Genomic DNA, 17,729 nt, shown 5'->3' with positions numbered 1-17,729 from the left:
AGAGGGGCAACCAGACGTCCAGTGATGATGATATTCATTGAGGTCATCACTATTTATTTAGTCATCAAATACATTCAACCTTTAATATGCAAATGAATGTATAAATACTATTTTTTATTTTTTTTGAACAAACAACTCTGACAGAAAGCGCTTCAGCAAGTCGTGTAAATTCATGCAGTGTCTTTTCTTGTCCTTGATGCAAGATCTTTCTCCTATGGATAGTGTAAACAAAATAGAAACACAAATGGAACATTACTTTGCAATAAAAGGTTCATGAAAAATCAATGAATCCAAAAGGAATGAGGGCAATGCAGTACAAATGTTTCCCCTACCATTAGTACAGATCAGGTCCCCCCCACAATTGTTTTCAATTCAAATCTTCGAGGTCCTGGAAAATAATCTAAAACACTGGCACAGAAGCATACTAAGCTATGAGACATGTGATTGCTGTGCCTGTGTCCTAGTTACGATACTCACCTCCCTGAGTTGGTCTGCAGCAATCTGCAGTTTGGCCCTCATCTCATCACCAATGATGACATCAGACAACACGGACCATCTACCATCCTGGAAGCTCACTGGCATTGAGAAGACTACACCAGCTGGGAGGTTGTACTGTCCTGCAGAGAGGCCAAGAGAAAACAGATATTAGGGCCTTTATTCATAAAGTGTCTTCGAGAAGGAGTGCTGATCTAGGATCAGTTTGACCTTTTTAGACACTCATACTAAGACACTTTATGAATATAGGCTTCATAGGCAGCACTTATTTAGTATGCTTACTTACTTTGTGTTCTTATTTTTATTTGTTTGTTTTTGTTATACCTTATCCTATTTTTACTATTACATTGTTATTGATTACTGCATTGTTGGGGTTAGAGCTTGCAAGAAAGGCATTTCACTCTACTTGTGCAGATGACATTGAAACTTTTATCCTGGAACACATTATATAAAATGCTGATACAATATATAAAAATGATTACATAGCCTGGTCCCAGATCTTTGGGTGCTTTAATAGCCAACTCCTATGGCTTTTGTCAATACTAATGTTACAGCACAGACAGATCTGGGATCAGGCTTAATGATACAGTCTTTCTATAGCCAAGTCATGTCAATGACTCTAGGAGTTGGCAAGTCTGCACAAACAGATCTGGGACCAGACTAGTATTATTCCCTCCTATCTGCAACTGTCACTATATTGACTTTTGACCCGACCTGTGCTGAGTATGCCTAAGGAGAAGACCTCCTCTGCAGAAGAGTTGCAGTTCCAGGCCTTTAGAACTGCAATGATCCCATTAGTGGCTGATATGGCTGTGGCCCTCTGGGACTTGGAGGCTACAGTGGCACGTTGGGAACTGACCAAATTCAGGAAGTCAGTCTGTAGCCATTTCCTTTGAGAAAAAAAAGTATTCAAAGTTTGGGTGTACTGTGTGTGTGTTAGAACTAGAGCACTGATGACAGGGAGGGGATATTATCAAAACATAGTGCAGTGGTATTTCATGGTTGTTGAATTTAGGTATGAAATAGCACAGGAACAGTAGCTTCGTCCCAGATCTGACTGTGCCGTCTTGCCAAATCCGAAGGACATTTTGGCATAACGATGACCATAGAAGTTGGTTACACAGCACAAACAGATCTATACTGCAGGAACAGTACAGATTCATTGATAAACATAATCTGGCCAAAATGTCTTGGCAAACAGTTAAGTTACCTGTCATATATCATCTTTAGGACTGGCTGAGAAAAATCTAATGGTCCCCAGATGGCCCCTTCGTATTGGAAAACCTTTGCCCTCTGCAGGTCAACATGGGAACTGCCGCTGATGTTACCCCAAACGATGACATCTGTCACATCTGACCGAGACGATAAAGAAGAATCACATGAAGGTTTGAGGTTTTTTTTTCAATTTAAGGTGAAAATGTTTATCCATTTTATAGATACATGTATAATGGTAATGAAAAAATTAAGGAAAAAATTATTGCGCTAAAAGTTGATTTGAGGAAAGTTTCACTTGGAATGACTGGGATATGTTGTTGTCATCTACTTTAGTTGAATGCACTGACTCAGTCGCTCTGTATAAGAGCAAAATTTATGTAAATGTAGAATTTTGATTTGTTACCTGCAGTCTTCACAGATAGCTTCTGTGCAATGTGGGCTCTGGCTTCGTACTCCAGTTGAGTTGCCATGCCGACAAAGTGTCCGCTGTCAACCGAGGGAGCGTTCTCTAGCAGAAGGGAGCACTTCAGGTTAACCAAGGTGTTCCCAGCCACAATCACCGCAACGTTCTTGTGCGCCCTTTCGTCGATAAGGCGCCCATACTGTTGGTAACGCTCCGACACCTTCCTCACCTTAAAAATAATAATATGGTCATTTAGCAGATGTTTTTATCCAAAGCAACTTACAGAACTGTCAACACTGACACATGTTCAGCGTATGTGGAGTGGATGATACAATAATCCAACCCACAACCCTGGTGTTGCTTGCACCGTGCTCTAACCCACCGAGCCATTCGAACTACACACCTTGCTTTCTTCCTCATCCTCCCCTCCACACTCAGGCCAACTGTCATCCAGGAGGATGATGAAGTGTGCTTGTTGGAAGGCCTGGTCCAGCTCTGTGTAGACAGTGACTTTATGGAGCTGTGGGAGGGCCAGGTCCTCTGTCTCCATCCTGACCCCCTGCAGGTCCTCCTCGATGGCCCCCACATCCAACAGGTGGAGGCTGATGGTTGGGGCGTCCCGGAATACCCCAGGGGCAAACAGCTGGGGGATCAGGATGTAGCAGGTCGGGTTAAGAGCACTGCAGGGTAGAAAAGGAGGGGAACAGTGGATTAAATCTGTTTGTGATGTAGGCCTAAAGCCATAGGAGTTGGCAAGACAGCACAAACTGGTCTGGTAGATTAGGATGCTTCGCTGCCTATAACTTCTGTAGAAGACAAACATATTTGAGCCAAACATTTTCAATATTTTTACTTCATATTTTGAATGGCAATAGAAATGTCTTTTTCCTTCCTGAATTGACTCATTTGAAATGGAATTGATCCCAGCCATGCCTCACATTGAGATGCAGCTAGCTACCCTACGTACCTGCTGATCCATATGTGCAGTGGCTTGATGAGGCTCTGATGGTACACCTCCTCCTTCATGCACAGCTCCCGTGTCAGCAGGTTCTCTGTTGCAATCTTCATCATCAGTTCCGTCGTCATATCTGAGGTGATGCCATAGTAAGCCTGGAAGTCAAGCAGCACTTTGACATGATTTGATCAGGATGTTTCTATTCTTGCTGAACCAGCTGATTGTGGAATTATCAACAAAGTAATAATTGATATAATGCCAGACTGATAGTTATCTTTGAATAAGGGTGATGTAGTAACATTACCTGTACATGTTCTAGGAAGTCGCTGAAGCCCCCTAGAAGCATTCCTTTACCCCCACGGTTGATCAGTTCCCTCCATATCATGGGAGAATGCTCATGCTGCCAGCCATTTTCCTTGCAAGTGGTTTCCAGCCATTGCTGGGAGGTGGAAAGAGAGGATGACACAGATTGTCTGGACAGAATATCTCTAGTTTAGGCTACACATTGACAAAGTAAAGAGACCATATGAAAATATAATTGACTGAATGTAATAAATGCATCTACCTGCCACTCATTGGGGTGCATGCAGAGCTTGTGGATGCTGAACTTTGGCAGAGATCTTTGCAGTAAATCTGCAAGAAGTTCAGCTTTGGCAAAGTACGGGCAATTTGCCTTACCTGAGAGAAAAACAAGTTGTCAAAAAAAACAAGTTGGAATGTCATTACCAGCAGGTCATAAGCGCTTCCCATTTATGTAAGTCAGACATTTATGTCTACATAGCTAATACAACCTAAACTTAAACAAGTCTTACCAGCAAGTACAAATTTTGCCATGTTTGTTGGCCGGATGTCAGTTGTTGCTAGGAAACCAGGGGTGTTATTTTAATTGTGTCCGATAGGAAACAGAGGTCGCTACGTTTAGCTGAATATTTTTAGAATTGTGTAATTAATTATGATATGAAAATTCAATACATACTCACTATCATATTCCAAACAAATTATGGCTATAAATATTTAAAATATCAAATAACTAAAACTTAACATGATGTAACGTCGTTTTGTAATGGATGACGAAGGACCCATTATGGTTGCACACACAGACAACTGGCATGTGAAAGGCATGTGAAATGGATTGGACAACATAGCTAAGGCCAGGGTAAATTCGTTTATATTCAAATATGATGACATATTGTTATGTATGTTTAATGTATGGAAATTCTAACTTGAGTGAGTGAGTTAGCTAGCTAGCGCAACCTGTCATTTAGCGAGCTGGCTGACGATACTATAGCTAGCTGGCTAATGTCTATCTAGCTAACGTTAGTGACTTAACCCCTAGCATCATGCGCTTGTTGGCCTTGTGACCGATTTACATCGCATTGCAATTTTCACAATGGGAAGTAATGATTGTCTTACAAACAACATTTTATTGTTTTCAGATAGTGGAGACACGTGTTTAGATGCAGAATTTACTAGAGTATCAGTCTATTTTGCTAAGGAAAGACTAACCACAGTGGTAAACTTATCTAAGGTTAATGACTTTGTAATGTCACATGTGCAATGCCACGCTGTGTTATTTGGCTTTCCCTTTTGTTCTAGTAACGTTAGCTGTTCAAGAGGATACGTTAATGACTCAAAGGTGTTGCTGTACGAAACACTCATTGACTGTATGTTTCGTGTTATATCATTTCAGATGATAGCTTCCATATTGCATTTTTAAACCACTACCCGGTGGACTGGTATCTGTGCAACTAAACAACACAATGACAGCCCGTACTGCAGAGGTGCTGCTCGGGTGGGCCCTGCGGATATGCAACCACCGACGTCCATGGCAACACCGTGGCCCTCAGATGTTGATGATAGAGAGCTTTGACAGAGGACTGTCTCATATCTGGAGCACAGGACCAAGTCATAGACCGTTGGCTGGACTAGCTATATATAAAGTGAGGTATTATTCTCAGGGTAAAACATATGGGCAGGACGTGGTGGAAAGAAAGCAAGGCAACTCCATACAGACTCAGAGCTCTGGAACCTGGTCTTCACCAAGTCGGACATCCCCGGACCAGCCAGCCAAAAGGGTGCCGTTTTACGACCAGCTGAGGGAGTGCGGTTCCCCCTCGGATGTGCTCGACCTGGCCGGCCAGTACACAGCCACACACCGGCGGGTGAGCAACTGCCTGACGCGCTGCTGGGAGTCCACCAAGAAGATGTCAGAGGAGCAGCGACGCTACGAACTGCGCATTATGTTCGAGCACGCTGGCTTCGAGGAGCTCCTCCAGAGGACCATGCAGGACGCGCGGCACATGCGCAGCGAGGACCTAGCCTACAGCCTGCTGGCCACAGTCAAGCTGGGCGTGTCGCAGAGCAGCCGCGTGGTCCAGACCCTCCTCCGAGTCTGCCAGGTAACCAATTGGAGACAGGTTGTTAGTGTGTTTACAGGCCAGGCCACCAATCAGATACTTAAGTCCTGTTAGCGCTGTTCAGCATGCAAGTGTTTATCTCATCTGTGTCTGGCGGAATTCATATTTTACATTTTATATTTATTTTGGACTCCTGACGTAGCCCGGTTGCCAGCCTGTCAGTGAACAGTAATCTCAGACTGGCACCCACCAAGAGTGGCGCTGTAACTCTCTCTCTCTCAATATTTTAAAATGCACGCTGGACAATATTCCTATATGATGGTGTAATGCCATGCTTTGCCCCCACAGGAGAACCTCAATGAGTTTGATGAGAAGTCCCTGTCAGTGCTGGCTTCCTGTCTGGAACACCTGGAGAGCAGCCCCAATGGGGACGCACTGAAGGAGGGAGTCAGGTGGGTTCCAGTGACATCTGTTTTAACAGCGGCAGTGATTCTTCAAAAATGACTAGAGTGCCATTTCCTATTTAACTCCAGAGTGTATTTCTCCAGTACAGTGTGTGTATTTTTTTCTAGGCTAATGATCGAGGCTCTACTGCCGAGCATCCAGAACGTCATGTCCCTTCAGACCTTGATGCGCCACATGGGCCGGGATACCCCGGTGGACATCAAGAAAAAACTGGAGGTGTGTTAGTGCTCATCCGTTGAGCCTTTGAGTTAAATCACAGTTTAGCGAGCCTTGTACCCTGTGGCAAACTATATACATCTGGGCCAGTATTCATAAAGCGTCTCAGAATAGGAGTGCTGATCTAGGATTAGGTCTTCTCTGTATCTTTTTCATTGTGATCTAAAAGGAAAAGTCCTTACAGCTGTCCCTGACACAAAAAAAGTATTTGTCGACCAAGAGTCGTCTGTTCATTTGACCAATCGACTGGTCTACATTTTTAAATTTCTATTTTTCCATACACACCCTGTGTGTTTTTAATAAAATCAGCTAGGCTTGCACATTATTTCCCTGTTGCACAGGCTACTGAACTTATCTGATGCTTTAAGCATGCTGTGATTAAATAATTAAGACACCCAAATTACTCATGAGGGAGCCAGAGATCAAGGTAGCCTAACCATCAGAAAAAAACCTGTTCCTCCCGCTGCTGCTGGCCTTCGCAGAAATCTAAAAGTAACTTCCATTGCCAACTATGTAAAAATATCCTACATAAAGCCAACAAATAAAACCATTGCAGCCTGCGGTTAGAAAATATCCTGAATCACATTGGATGCACATGGCCTGCCTGCAAGGAATTTGAAACATTGTATCAACTTGGTCCAGTGGAAGCTCTTGCAACATTGTATAAAATATTCTGGACCCTCAGTTTCCTGCGCCAGTGAACTCTGTCCAGATACAGCTGTAGGCTATTTGGGATAAGAAGTAATCAAGCAGGCCTATTTTATGTTTCCACCGAATTGGAGCATGACATTTTTTTTCCCCTTTCACCCAAATGGTTACAGAAAGGGAGAGAAATGGAAAGATTTTTCAAATAGGCTACATTGAGGCCGGTAGCCTAGGCCTCAGAGCATAAAATTAACATTGTGGTAACACCGGCCACTGTGGCTGATCTGATTCTTTTAACCAAAATATCACAAAATATCACAGCTGAGACAAACAATTTCACGATGTTACGTCGGTGGTGCGACTCCAGACGTGTTTGTGCCGGCTGTGAGATTGAGTATGAATAGTAGAAGCATTGTCTTCTCTTCCTTAGCAGTTGAAACTCAAACATGGAAAAACAACCGAGCATGTGAATAAAACAATGTATCTAGCCAAGAAACACAAGGACAAAGTCTCACTTCAGTAGACTTTTATGCCTGTGTGCAGCTCTTCTAAAAATTAATCTTTCGCTCAGTTCTTTGAGTGCGCACAGCCCAGCCAGGCAGTGTTGCAGTGAGAGGTGGAATAGGCTATATAGGATTCATAGTTCTTAGACTTGGTGCGATTAATTTACCAGCTATTAAACTAAATGGTGGAAATACTTTGAAAACAGCTACTGCAGTGTTTATTTTATAAATTATTGTGCAGCTGCCCGACAAAAAAAAAAATGTAGGTCGACGAAATGGGGTCAGCCCTAAAACTCCTAGATCAGCATTCTTACTCTGTGCGTATGGGCCCTGACCAGTAATAACAATGTTTCTCTTGCCATCCCTCCATCCAGAGAAAGGCCCTGTCATTGGCAGACCAGTTCACTCTTCCGAACTCCCAGTATATGATCACTACGCTGGCCTCTATGGGCTTCTGCTCCAAGCCACTGTTGGCCGTCTGCAGCAGGAAGATTGCAGGTGAGACACATCCTATATGCCAGACTTGACTGACCGGAAACCAGTGGACGTAAGCCGCTGTACTCTGCTCAATGTGTTTCACAGGATCAGTTATTTGATCAGTGTCAGCTCATCATTCTCAGCTACTGGTGCAACTATTTTATATGTGAAAGATGACTGTACTCTTTCCTTCTTCCCTCCTGCATCACAGAGCATGTCCACGGAGTCCCCTTCCACCGCCTGGTGAGTGTGCTGAGGGCCTATAAGGAGCTGCACTCCAGAGACGTGGCCCTGTTCACCGCCATCTCTGACTACGTGGCCTCCAGCATCACCATGTGGAACAACAAACAGGTGACCTGTACCATACTACTACTGTATACTATAATATACCATACTACTGTATACTATGCTATAACTTACCATTCTACTGTATACTATAATTTACCATACTACATTATATACACTAATACTATACTGCTTACCCCCTTAGCTACATTATTTAGAGTAATATTGCCTATATTCTTATTTGCTATAGCCTATTTCAATTCATGTTATATTTACAGAATGCACGAGGACGATGTAGACATTGCTAAGTTTCACCAAAGCAGCGCCAAATGTTCTTTCAGAAAATATGTTCTATTTTCTTTCTCGCGCCAATGAATTCTCCAGCCGCTCTATTTCATGATCAAACAATTAGCCTTCAACTCTGTTAGATTATCTCAAAGTTGTTAGTTGTTTTTGATCCCTCCTTGCCATTGTGAACCAAACTGTCAAAAGTCTAATCCTACTAATTTCAATATCATAAAAGCAATTCAAGTTATGAAAAGTATTTCCCAAATATTCTAATAAAGTGTTTGTCCTAAAGTTTCTCCTTTTAAAATGTGAACAATTATGTCGGAATCTGTGCTATTCTCAATCACAACTTTATTTTGAATGCCAAATTATATTTCAGGCAACAAGAATGAAGTTGTGCCAACAATACCAAGATTGAAAAATTGAGTTAGAAGTCTAAAGTAAGCTGAGGAAAGCTTGTGAAAGAGCAAGCTACCTTAAACTCATAGTAACCTAGGCCTAATATGAGAGGAGGATTTGGAAAAATGCGAATCAGTTTTATAATTGTGCAGGCGGTTTGCCAATAAGGGGTGATACCATCGCATAGCACAATGTTTTAGGAGTGCATAATCACGATGGGAAAAAGGTTGACATCGCCCGACCCTAATACAGTTACACAGATTTATGCAGCATGGGAGCACTGTTTCTGATAAACCGGCCTTTAAGAAGGTTCCCATAGCTTCTAGCACTTAGCATACTGTTCAGTGGTGATATTGATCGGTAAGAGCCTGTGTTTGAAATCGGAAGTTTACTCCTCTCCTCTAACGTGTTCTGTCGGTTCCAGTTGATTCTCTTCCTGTCTGCGTTTGAGGATCTAGCTTTCTGCCCCACGGCCATGTTGGACGCCTTCGCAGAGAGAGTGACTAAGAACCCGGACGCCCTGGGGCTCAAAGACGTCCTCAGCGTTCTGAAGACCTACTCGTCCCTAAACCACAACCTACAGGGCTACAGAGAGCCGTGAGTCTCCACCATAGAAATATAATGTACCATAGAAATAGAATGACATTGTTGACATTTTTATTTCTATGGTCTCTAACTCGCCATGCCCTCTCCATTTCCCTCCCCCCTCTTCTCTGCATTACCTTAATATGCAAAGCTAACTATAGGCCTAGACCCTGTTTGAATACCTTAAATGCAGGCTTCCATTCTCCCAAACCTTAAGTTACAGTATTTACTGATTTGACTAGGTTGGTGAAAGTTGAAGCAGTAGGGTCTCTCTCTTATTCAATTACTTACAGATCAGTAGTTACCGCATTACATTTTGAAGGAACCTACAGTCATCTCTGCTCCCTGCTATATAGCACTTTTGCAGTGTGCACAGCTACAGATGTATTTATAAATGGAGATGGGTTGTCAATCAATATTCAAAGCAGCCACATAACAGTCACATAATACAGATTACCACCATATCCCGCTGAATGCAAACTCTATATGTTTCTTCCTGGCCACAGGTTCCTGGAGGGCGTGACCCACGTGGTGGTGTCCTACCTTCCCAAGATGGCTGCCTCCGAGCTGCTGAAGGTGGTCTACTGCCTGTGTCTGCTGGGCCACTTTCCTGCCGCCCCACTGGAACAGCTGCTGCAGAAGGAGACACTGGAGGAGATCAGTGCCAGAGGTCAGACACTGTCAGCCTAAATAAAGATAATGATTAGATTTTCAAATCATTAGATTTTGGGAAAAAAGACACTTATACCTCATTATTAAACATTATTATAATACAGATATTCTGAATTCCAAATCGAACTGCTAGCCCCTACCCCTTAGATGCTCCTGTAGGAAGTGAAATGGGTGTAAGCAATATTACTACCCAACCAATAAGAAGGCAAGAGGAAGCGATTACCATCTTCCTTAAACCTATCCAACCAGCTGACCCCTTGTCCTCCATGTCCATACAGGTGGGCGGCTGCAGAAGGGGATGGAAAAAAAGCTGCAGATAGTGGACCTGTGTCTCAGGCTGGACCGACCTTCTCTCCCTAAGCCCCTGACTGTCCCTCCCGAGGCTCTGGGCTCTCCAGCCCCTAACGACCTTTCCATTAACCCAGGGCTGTCTATGACCCTGCAGAGCATCGCCCAGGAAGGGCTGCTACAGGAGGGTGTGATGGTTGAAGACCTATACTTCATAGGTAAGTAGGACCTCACTGTTAGCTTGGTCCCAATGTTCCCTGTAATTATTTTAGGCACTGAGAAAATGTCAGTTCTGCTGAGCGCGAACTTAAACGTTGTGAAAATTCTGTTCAACCTACGTTTACTGTGAACACGGATGCTGACCTGCTTTAAGTTAGTTTTTTAAAAGTGGCACAGTAGACTACTATGGCTATTTGATCATAATATAGGCCTATCAGTGGCCAAAAACAATCCCAAAATGTTTTAATATTGAAATAGCTGTTCTATCATTCAGCCTACAGTAGCAGCCAATGTGTGGTGTTCAATGTAGACCTACATTCCATGAGACTTTTGGGGGAAAAACATGCAGGGCTTGACATGAACCTGTTTATCCACTTGTCCTTCAGACAAGGTGACTGAATGTTGTTGTTTGATGCAAGAAACCACTTTTCAAAACAAAATGCATTATTATTCCCAAACCATTATTACAGAGAATCAGACAAATTATGCTACCCTTTGCCTATTGGCTATAACACTGCCCCTTTAAGACAAAAAAAACAACAACTCTTTACCTAATTCTCTTTTCGAGGATGGCTAGAAATGCACACATTTTGTGCTCTTTTAGGAAGCAACCACTCCCCCATTTGTTGACGAGAAATTAGCTATAACTGGGCTAATAACTCACTAACTAGCAAAGAATATGAACAAATGTATACAGGTGGCTGCATGCAACTCTCGCTTTGATCTCAAAACAAGCGCATCTACTCGCTGACGCTCATGTTGTAAACACAGTCCAGTTCCAAGTGAATGGCACAGATCCATCCATATATGACAATGGCTATTTGCGTCTACTGCAGCTCTGATTGATTATGGCGCACCGGTCTGTGTAGAGTACGGGCCTGAGTCATGACTGTCAATGAAATGAAATCCTACTCCATTGTGCTTTGCCTACAAGAAAATCTCTTGCACAGTTAGTTTTATCAAACTAAGTCTTGCATATTTGATTTTGTTCCGGTATGTTACATTGAAAGTGGCTAATTTTGCTTCTGTACACCTGGAACCACTCGGTACCCCCGTATATAGACTTGTTATTGTTATATTGTGTTACTTTTTATTTTATTTTTGACTTCATGTTATTTAGTAAATATTTTCTTAACTCTATTTCTTGAACTGCATTGTTGGTTAAGGGCTTGTAAGTAAGCATTTTACAGGAAGGTCTACATCTGTTGTATTTGGCGCATGTGACAAATAAAATTAGGTTTGATTTGAAAATATTGTGTTGATTCAAGCACAATTCCCACAGTACAGCGAAAAGTTGATAGTGTTCCTTAAGGGAAAACTCTAGAAATGTAGATCTCGTGCTTTTCTGCTTGGGCTGATATTTCTTCTGTGCGGCAGCCCGAGCTTAGAGGGAACATTGCCTGGTCCCAGATCTGTTTGTGTTGGCTAGCTCATGGTTTCCTAAACTTGGTCTTGGGACCCCCCCCCCCCCCGGGTGAATGTTTTGGTTTTTGCCCTAGCACTACACAGCTGATTCAAATAAACAACTCATCAAGCTTTGATTATCTGAATCAGCTGTGTGGTGCTAGGGCATAAACTAAAACGTGCAACCTGGGGGTGGGGGCCAGGACCGGGTTTAGGAAACCCTGGATAGTTAACTCGTATGGTTGTATGGCATTACAATGACCAAAGGAGTTGGCTATAGAGCACAAACAGATCTGGGACCTGGCTACCTCACTGCTTGGGATCATTATGTTGTGTATTTATTATGTGGGACAAGACATTCGCACAGCTTTTATGTATGTGTTGAGTTAGGTACTGTATTTGAACTTGTCAGCATAAGATGTGTCCCTTAGTTATTTCTTCACCAATGCTCAACAGTGATTGTGTTTTATTTTAGCGAGTTATTGTTTCTGTTGCTGAAAGGATGTCATATTGCGGGTTGTGTCTGGGTTGTATAACAGATGGTGTGATTACCCAACCCGGATCTCTACAAGAAGCCACAGGAGGGAGGGCACCATCTGAGAGCGAGTTTCCGCCACCTGAGCACAGTCAAAGGTTACTAACTAATGTTGTGGAAAAACAATTACTGTCTGTAAAATTTACAGGATTATATGATTCAGTTCATCTGAATTAGATCGGTGTAGTCTCTCCCATTCAAACTCATTCAATCACTGTTTCAGTCACATCAATGTTATCTAAATTAGGATCAAACTATTCTTGTATTCTCTCCCCTTGATGTAGAATTGCAGTATTCTGCGCTCCCCCGTCCTCTTTCTGTTATGGTACCTCCCGTCCCCGTGGAAACCTGGCTATCAAGTTGCGTCATCTGACGGTCCTAGGATACACCCCAGTCGTGGTGAGTTTTGCACCCTAATGTCGTAGCCTAGGCTCTTGTTTTAAGCTCTCGCTAATGTGATTGTGTCTTAACTGTCTCTTGTTTGACTTTTATTAACAAACAAATTTCCTTCTGAGATGATGATGAACTTGATATATGGTATTCTGATTAAAACTCTTTGAACCATCCTATTTTGATAAGGTGAAATGTGAGCCATGTTTATTTAGCATGGTTATTTATGAGTTTTAACTTTGTATATTTGAGAGACATTGTAATATACTAAAATAAGACAAATGTTGCAGAGCCCATCTTGAACTTGACTCAACTTCAAGGCCCCCCCACTTTTACCCATCCCTCATTTCTAAGTACATTATTTCCCGTCCCTCCTCTCCATTCCTAGGTGTTGGAGCACGAGCTGGACAATCTGTCCGAAGAGGAGAGAACAGAGCTCCTCAAAACACGGATCTTTCCAGAACAGGAGAGACCTGCTAACGTCGAACAGATGACAGACTGACGGACACAGAGAGAGCGGGGGACATGGCTCGTTCAGTCAAGAAAACCCCGACCTGGTTCTGTGGTCAGTCTGGTCACGATCCTGTTCCGGTCCTGTCATTCGTTGCACAGGAACTGCTGGTATACTGAATTGACTACATGAAGACTGTTGTCGAAAATATCTGTGTGCGAGTGTCTGGACTTAACAGTTCACTGCGTAATGTCTCACTGTTTAACTAGAAAGTAAATGGGAACAAACTCCCATCTGTCATTGCTCCTCATATTTTTGAGGGAATCTGTGTTGGAGCGTAAGTGTTCCAGTTTAAGTAAGTTCAATCCTGTTTAAGTAACTTAAAGTTAAGTAACACAACTTTAAGCATCTTAATACCTCTCATGGGTTATTCCTAAATAGTCTAAATTCATATCCTCGCCTCCTCTCCTTCATCTGCACTGAACTGAACGAACTGACCAGCCTGACCAGAGGAAGGAAAGGGGACGAGGAGAAGAAGCTACTGTAGACTATTGAGACAGAGAGCCATGTTTCTACTGGGTTTGTGTGTCTCATTTAGAATACATAATTTGAGGTGACTGGATTTGCCAAAAGTGAGGCCCAATCCTAAATGGGCCCCTAGACCCTGTGCACTTGTGGAGATCGGATATGATTTGATGGGTTTAAGCAATACGGTGAAACTTCAACCTAGCCTAACAGAGGGCCAGTTGGAATTAATTGCTTATACCCGTTAAATCCTCTTACATCTCCTGAAGTGCATAGGGTGAGTGTCTAGGGGTTGATTTGGGATTGGACCTGAAATTGTTCAGATTGATGCCATGTCATTGAAATGTGTTGAGTAGAGGTGGTTATGGGAACTGATGTTATAACAACGAAAGGGTTCATAATCACGACTGTCACTTATGCTGAAAATAAAATGACATAAACAGTCATCCGCTATATACAGTACCAGTCAAAAGTTTGTACTTTGTACACCGACTCATTTCAGCCTTCTTTTTTTTACAATTTTCTACATTGTAGAATAATAGTGAAGACATCAGAACTATGAAACAACACATGGAATCATGTAGTAACCAAAAAAATGCTGCTACAGCGCATACAGCTGTTCAAACCTACATGTCACCTCCATTACAATGTCAACTGACACGCATAATTGCTGGGCAGATATCACGCTGAGTGATAGTATCAAAAACAGATGCTAACACAGGGTGTAAGTTGTTTTCATGTCTGTGTGTATATCAGACACACACATCCCCCTGTGTTTTGAGTGGGACACATCTACTAATTCAAGGGTTTTTATTTTTACTGTTTTCTACATTGTAGACTAATAGTGAAGTCATCAAAACTATGAAATAACACATGGAATAATTTAGTAACAAAAAGTGTTAAACAAATCAAAATATATTTTATCTTCAAAGTAGTCACCCTTAGGCTTGATGACAGCTTTGAACACTCTTGGCATTCTCTCAACCAGCTTCATAAGAAATGTTTTTCCAACAGTCTTGAAGGAGTTCCCACATATGCTGAGTAATTGTTGGCTGCTTTTCCTTCACTCTGCGGCCCAACTCATCCCAAGCAATCTCAATTGGATTGTGGAGGCCAGGTCACTCTGTCACTTTCCTTCTTGGTCAAATAGCCCTTACACAGCCTGGAGGTGTGTTTTGGGTCATTGTCCTGTTGGAAAAACAAATGATAGTCCCACTAAGGGCAAACCAGATGGGATGGTGTATCGCTGCAGAATGCTGTGGTAGCCATGCAGGTTAAGTATGCCTTGAACTCTTAACTAAATCACAGACCTTGTCACCAGCAAAGCACCATCACACCCCCACCTCCATTCTTCACGGTGGGAACCATATATGTAGAGATCATCCGTTCACCTACTCTGAGTCACAAAGACACGGCGGTTGCAACCAAAAATCTAAAATTTGGACTCATCAGACCAAAGGACAGATTTCCACCAGTCCATTGCTTGAGTTTCTTGGTCCAAGTCTCTTCTTATTGGTGTCTTTTAGTAGTGGTTTCTTTGCAGCAATTCAACCACAAAGGCCTGATTAACTATTCCAAGGAGACAGCGTGAATGTTGAGATGTGTCTGTTACTTGAACTCTCTGAAGCATTTATTTGGGCTGCAATCTGATAATCTGATAATCTGTTAACTCTAATGAACATATCCTCTGCAGCATAGGTAACTCTGGGTCTTCCTTTCCTGTGGCGGTCCTCATGAGAGCCAGTTTCATCATGGCACTTGATGGTTTTTGCAACTATACTTGAAGGAACTTTCAATGTGCTTGACATGTTCTGGATTGACTGACCTTCATGTCTTCAAGTAATGATGGACTGTCATTTCTCTTTGCTTATTTGAGCTCTTCTTGCTGTAATATGGACTTGGTCTTCTACCAAATAGGGCTATCTTCTGTATACTACCCTTACCTTGTCACAACATATCTGATTGGCTCAAATGCATTAAGAAGGAAAGAAATTCCACAAATTAACTTTTAACAAGGCACACCTGTTAATTGAAATGCATTCCAGGTGACTCTCATACAGATTGTTGAAAGAATGCCAAGAGTGTGCACAGCTGTCATCAAGGCAAAGGGTGGCTACTTTGAAGAATCTAAAATGATTTGTTTAACACTTTGTTTGGTTAGTACATGATTCTACATGTGTTATTTCATAGTTTTGATGTATTCACTATTATTGCACAATGTCAAAAATATAGAAAAACCTTTGAATGAGAATATGTGCCCAAACCTTTGACTGGTGCTGTGCATATGTACATAGTGTGTATTCAGACCCCTTAACTTTTCCTCGTTTTGTTACTTTATTCCAAAATTCATTTTTGGTCTAATTTTCATTTCTGGAAAGGCTTAAAATAAAGGTTAAAATCAAAGTCATGTGACATGATTAACAGAAACAGGGCAGTAGTCATATCGCATGTTTGCACTTGAGAACAATACTGATGTGATGAATTGGTATCCTTATCTAGAAGAAAAAGAAACGCACACCTATTTAGGCGAGGTGCTGGCTAGCGGAGTAGAAAACATGAAAATAAAAGAGAGCCGCACACTCTAGGAGCTCAGATGCAAAAATGTCATTACCGACGTTTCGACAGCCAAGCTGTCTTCATCAGGGTATAATCACAAACACTGCAGGATGACTCGTTTATATAGTGTCAAAAGACACAGGTGTCTAATCATGGCCAAGAGTGGCCTAATATCATTGGTTAATTATCAAATATTAAAATGGCATACAAAGAACAGCATACAAACAACAAATGGATAGCATACGATCATAAATTCATTTGACTACACAAGCTTACAAACAATTACAAAGTCACAATAATCACAAGAATGGCTTCAGATCAAAGTCTACGTTGAGACCGAAGGGAGCAAGGGTCTTTAAGTTAAAGATCCAGGCAGCCTCTCGTTTAAAAAATAAATTATCAAGGTCACCCCCTCTCCTAGGGAGGGTGACATGTTCGATGCCAATATAACGCAGAGACGAAATCGAGTGGCTTGCCTCCAAGATGTGGGCCGCAACTGGGTAAGTAAAGTTTTTGCACCTAATAGTGCTACGATGCTCTGAGATACGTACTTTTAATTCGCGCTTTGTTTTACCCACAAGGACAAGTTATAAGATAAATAACTGCCTTAGTGGAGCACGTAATAACATCTTTGATTGGGATCGATTTCCCTGTTTATGGGTGTTTGAAGGATCTACATTTATAAGTGCCATTGCATTGAGCACAGCCATTACATTTGTAATTTCCATCCAGTAGGGGCGCAAATAGACGTTGTTCAGGAATATCTTGGAGTGGTAAATCAGAGTGTACCAATTGGTCTCTGAGATTTCTACCCGCTATTCAAAGCGTTCTGAACAAATTAAGGGAATTGTTCACAAACATTGGCACATTCTAAAATCCGATGATAGTCTCAGTAATGTGTTTTCGGACCTTCCCTTGGGCAGAAATCTCAACTGGGTCCTGGACTTCCTGATGGGCCGCGCCCAGGTGGTGAAGGCAGGACAAATCACCTCCACTTTGCTGATTCTCAACACTGGGGTCTCACAAGGATGTGTGCTCAGCCCCCTCCTGTACTCCCTGTTCACCCATGACTGCGTGGCCACGCACATCTACTTAATCATCCAGTTTGCAAACGACACAAACAGTAGTAGGCCTGATAACCAACAATAACGAGACAGCCTAACAGGGAGGAGGTGAGGCCTTGGGAGTGTGGTGCCAGGAAAATAATCTCTCATCCAACGTCAACAAAAGAAAGGAGCTGATTGTGGACTTCAGGAAACAGCAGAGGGAGAACCCCCCTATCCACATCAACAGGACTGCAGTGGAGAAGGTGGAAAGCTTCAAGTTCTCGTCATACACATCACTGACAAACTGAAATGGTACACCCACACAGACTGTGTGGTGAAGAAGGCGCAACAGCGC

The 17,729-nt window shown here is 42.4% G+C and overlaps 2 protein-coding genes across 3 annotated transcripts; one reads left to right on the top strand and one right to left on the bottom strand.

The window, feature by feature from the left end:
* Positions 1–56: 56 nt before the first annotated feature.
* On the bottom strand, positions 57–3,956 carry mdh1b (malate dehydrogenase 1B, NAD (soluble)). 2 transcript variants are annotated; one of them, XM_021608937.2, is made up of 10 exons: positions 3,881–3,956; positions 3,634–3,746; positions 3,373–3,507; positions 3,081–3,223; positions 2,517–2,793; positions 2,114–2,342; positions 1,706–1,847; positions 1,210–1,385; positions 478–617; positions 57–212 (listed from the first exon to the last, which is right to left on the bottom strand). In XM_021608937.2, exons 1-10 carry the CDS (start codon positions 3,900–3,902, stop codon positions 171–173), a joined length of 1,419 nt encoding a protein of 472 aa, XP_021464612.2. In that variant the 5' UTR covers positions 3,903–3,956; the 3' UTR covers positions 57–170. The 2 variants fall into 2 exon arrangements, with proteins under 2 accessions (XP_021464612.2, XP_021464613.2); XM_021608938.2 differs by lacking the exons at positions 3,634–3,746; positions 3,881–3,956 and having other exon boundaries at positions 3,081–3,201.
* Positions 3,957–4,006: 50 nt separating this feature from the next.
* fastkd2 (FAST kinase domains 2) lies at positions 4,007–14,232 on the top strand. Its single transcript, XM_021608935.2, has 12 exons — positions 4,007–4,224; positions 4,759–5,467; positions 5,774–5,877; positions 5,998–6,106; positions 7,629–7,752; positions 7,943–8,082; positions 9,128–9,300; positions 9,795–9,958; positions 10,239–10,466; positions 12,411–12,504; positions 12,691–12,805; positions 13,185–14,232. Exons 2-12 carry the CDS (start codon positions 4,829–4,831, stop codon positions 13,296–13,298), a joined length of 2,004 nt encoding a protein of 667 aa, XP_021464610.2. The 5' UTR covers positions 4,007–4,224; positions 4,759–4,828; the 3' UTR covers positions 13,299–14,232.
* Positions 14,233–17,729: the final 3,497 nt, after the last annotated feature.

This window comes from Oncorhynchus mykiss, chromosome 7, assembly GCF_013265735.2.
Source record: "Oncorhynchus mykiss isolate Arlee chromosome 7, USDA_OmykA_1.1, whole genome shotgun sequence".
NCBI classification, from domain to species: Eukaryota; Metazoa; Chordata; class Actinopteri; order Salmoniformes; family Salmonidae; genus Oncorhynchus; species Oncorhynchus mykiss.
This window is presented reverse-complemented; position numbering and strand designations above follow the sequence as displayed.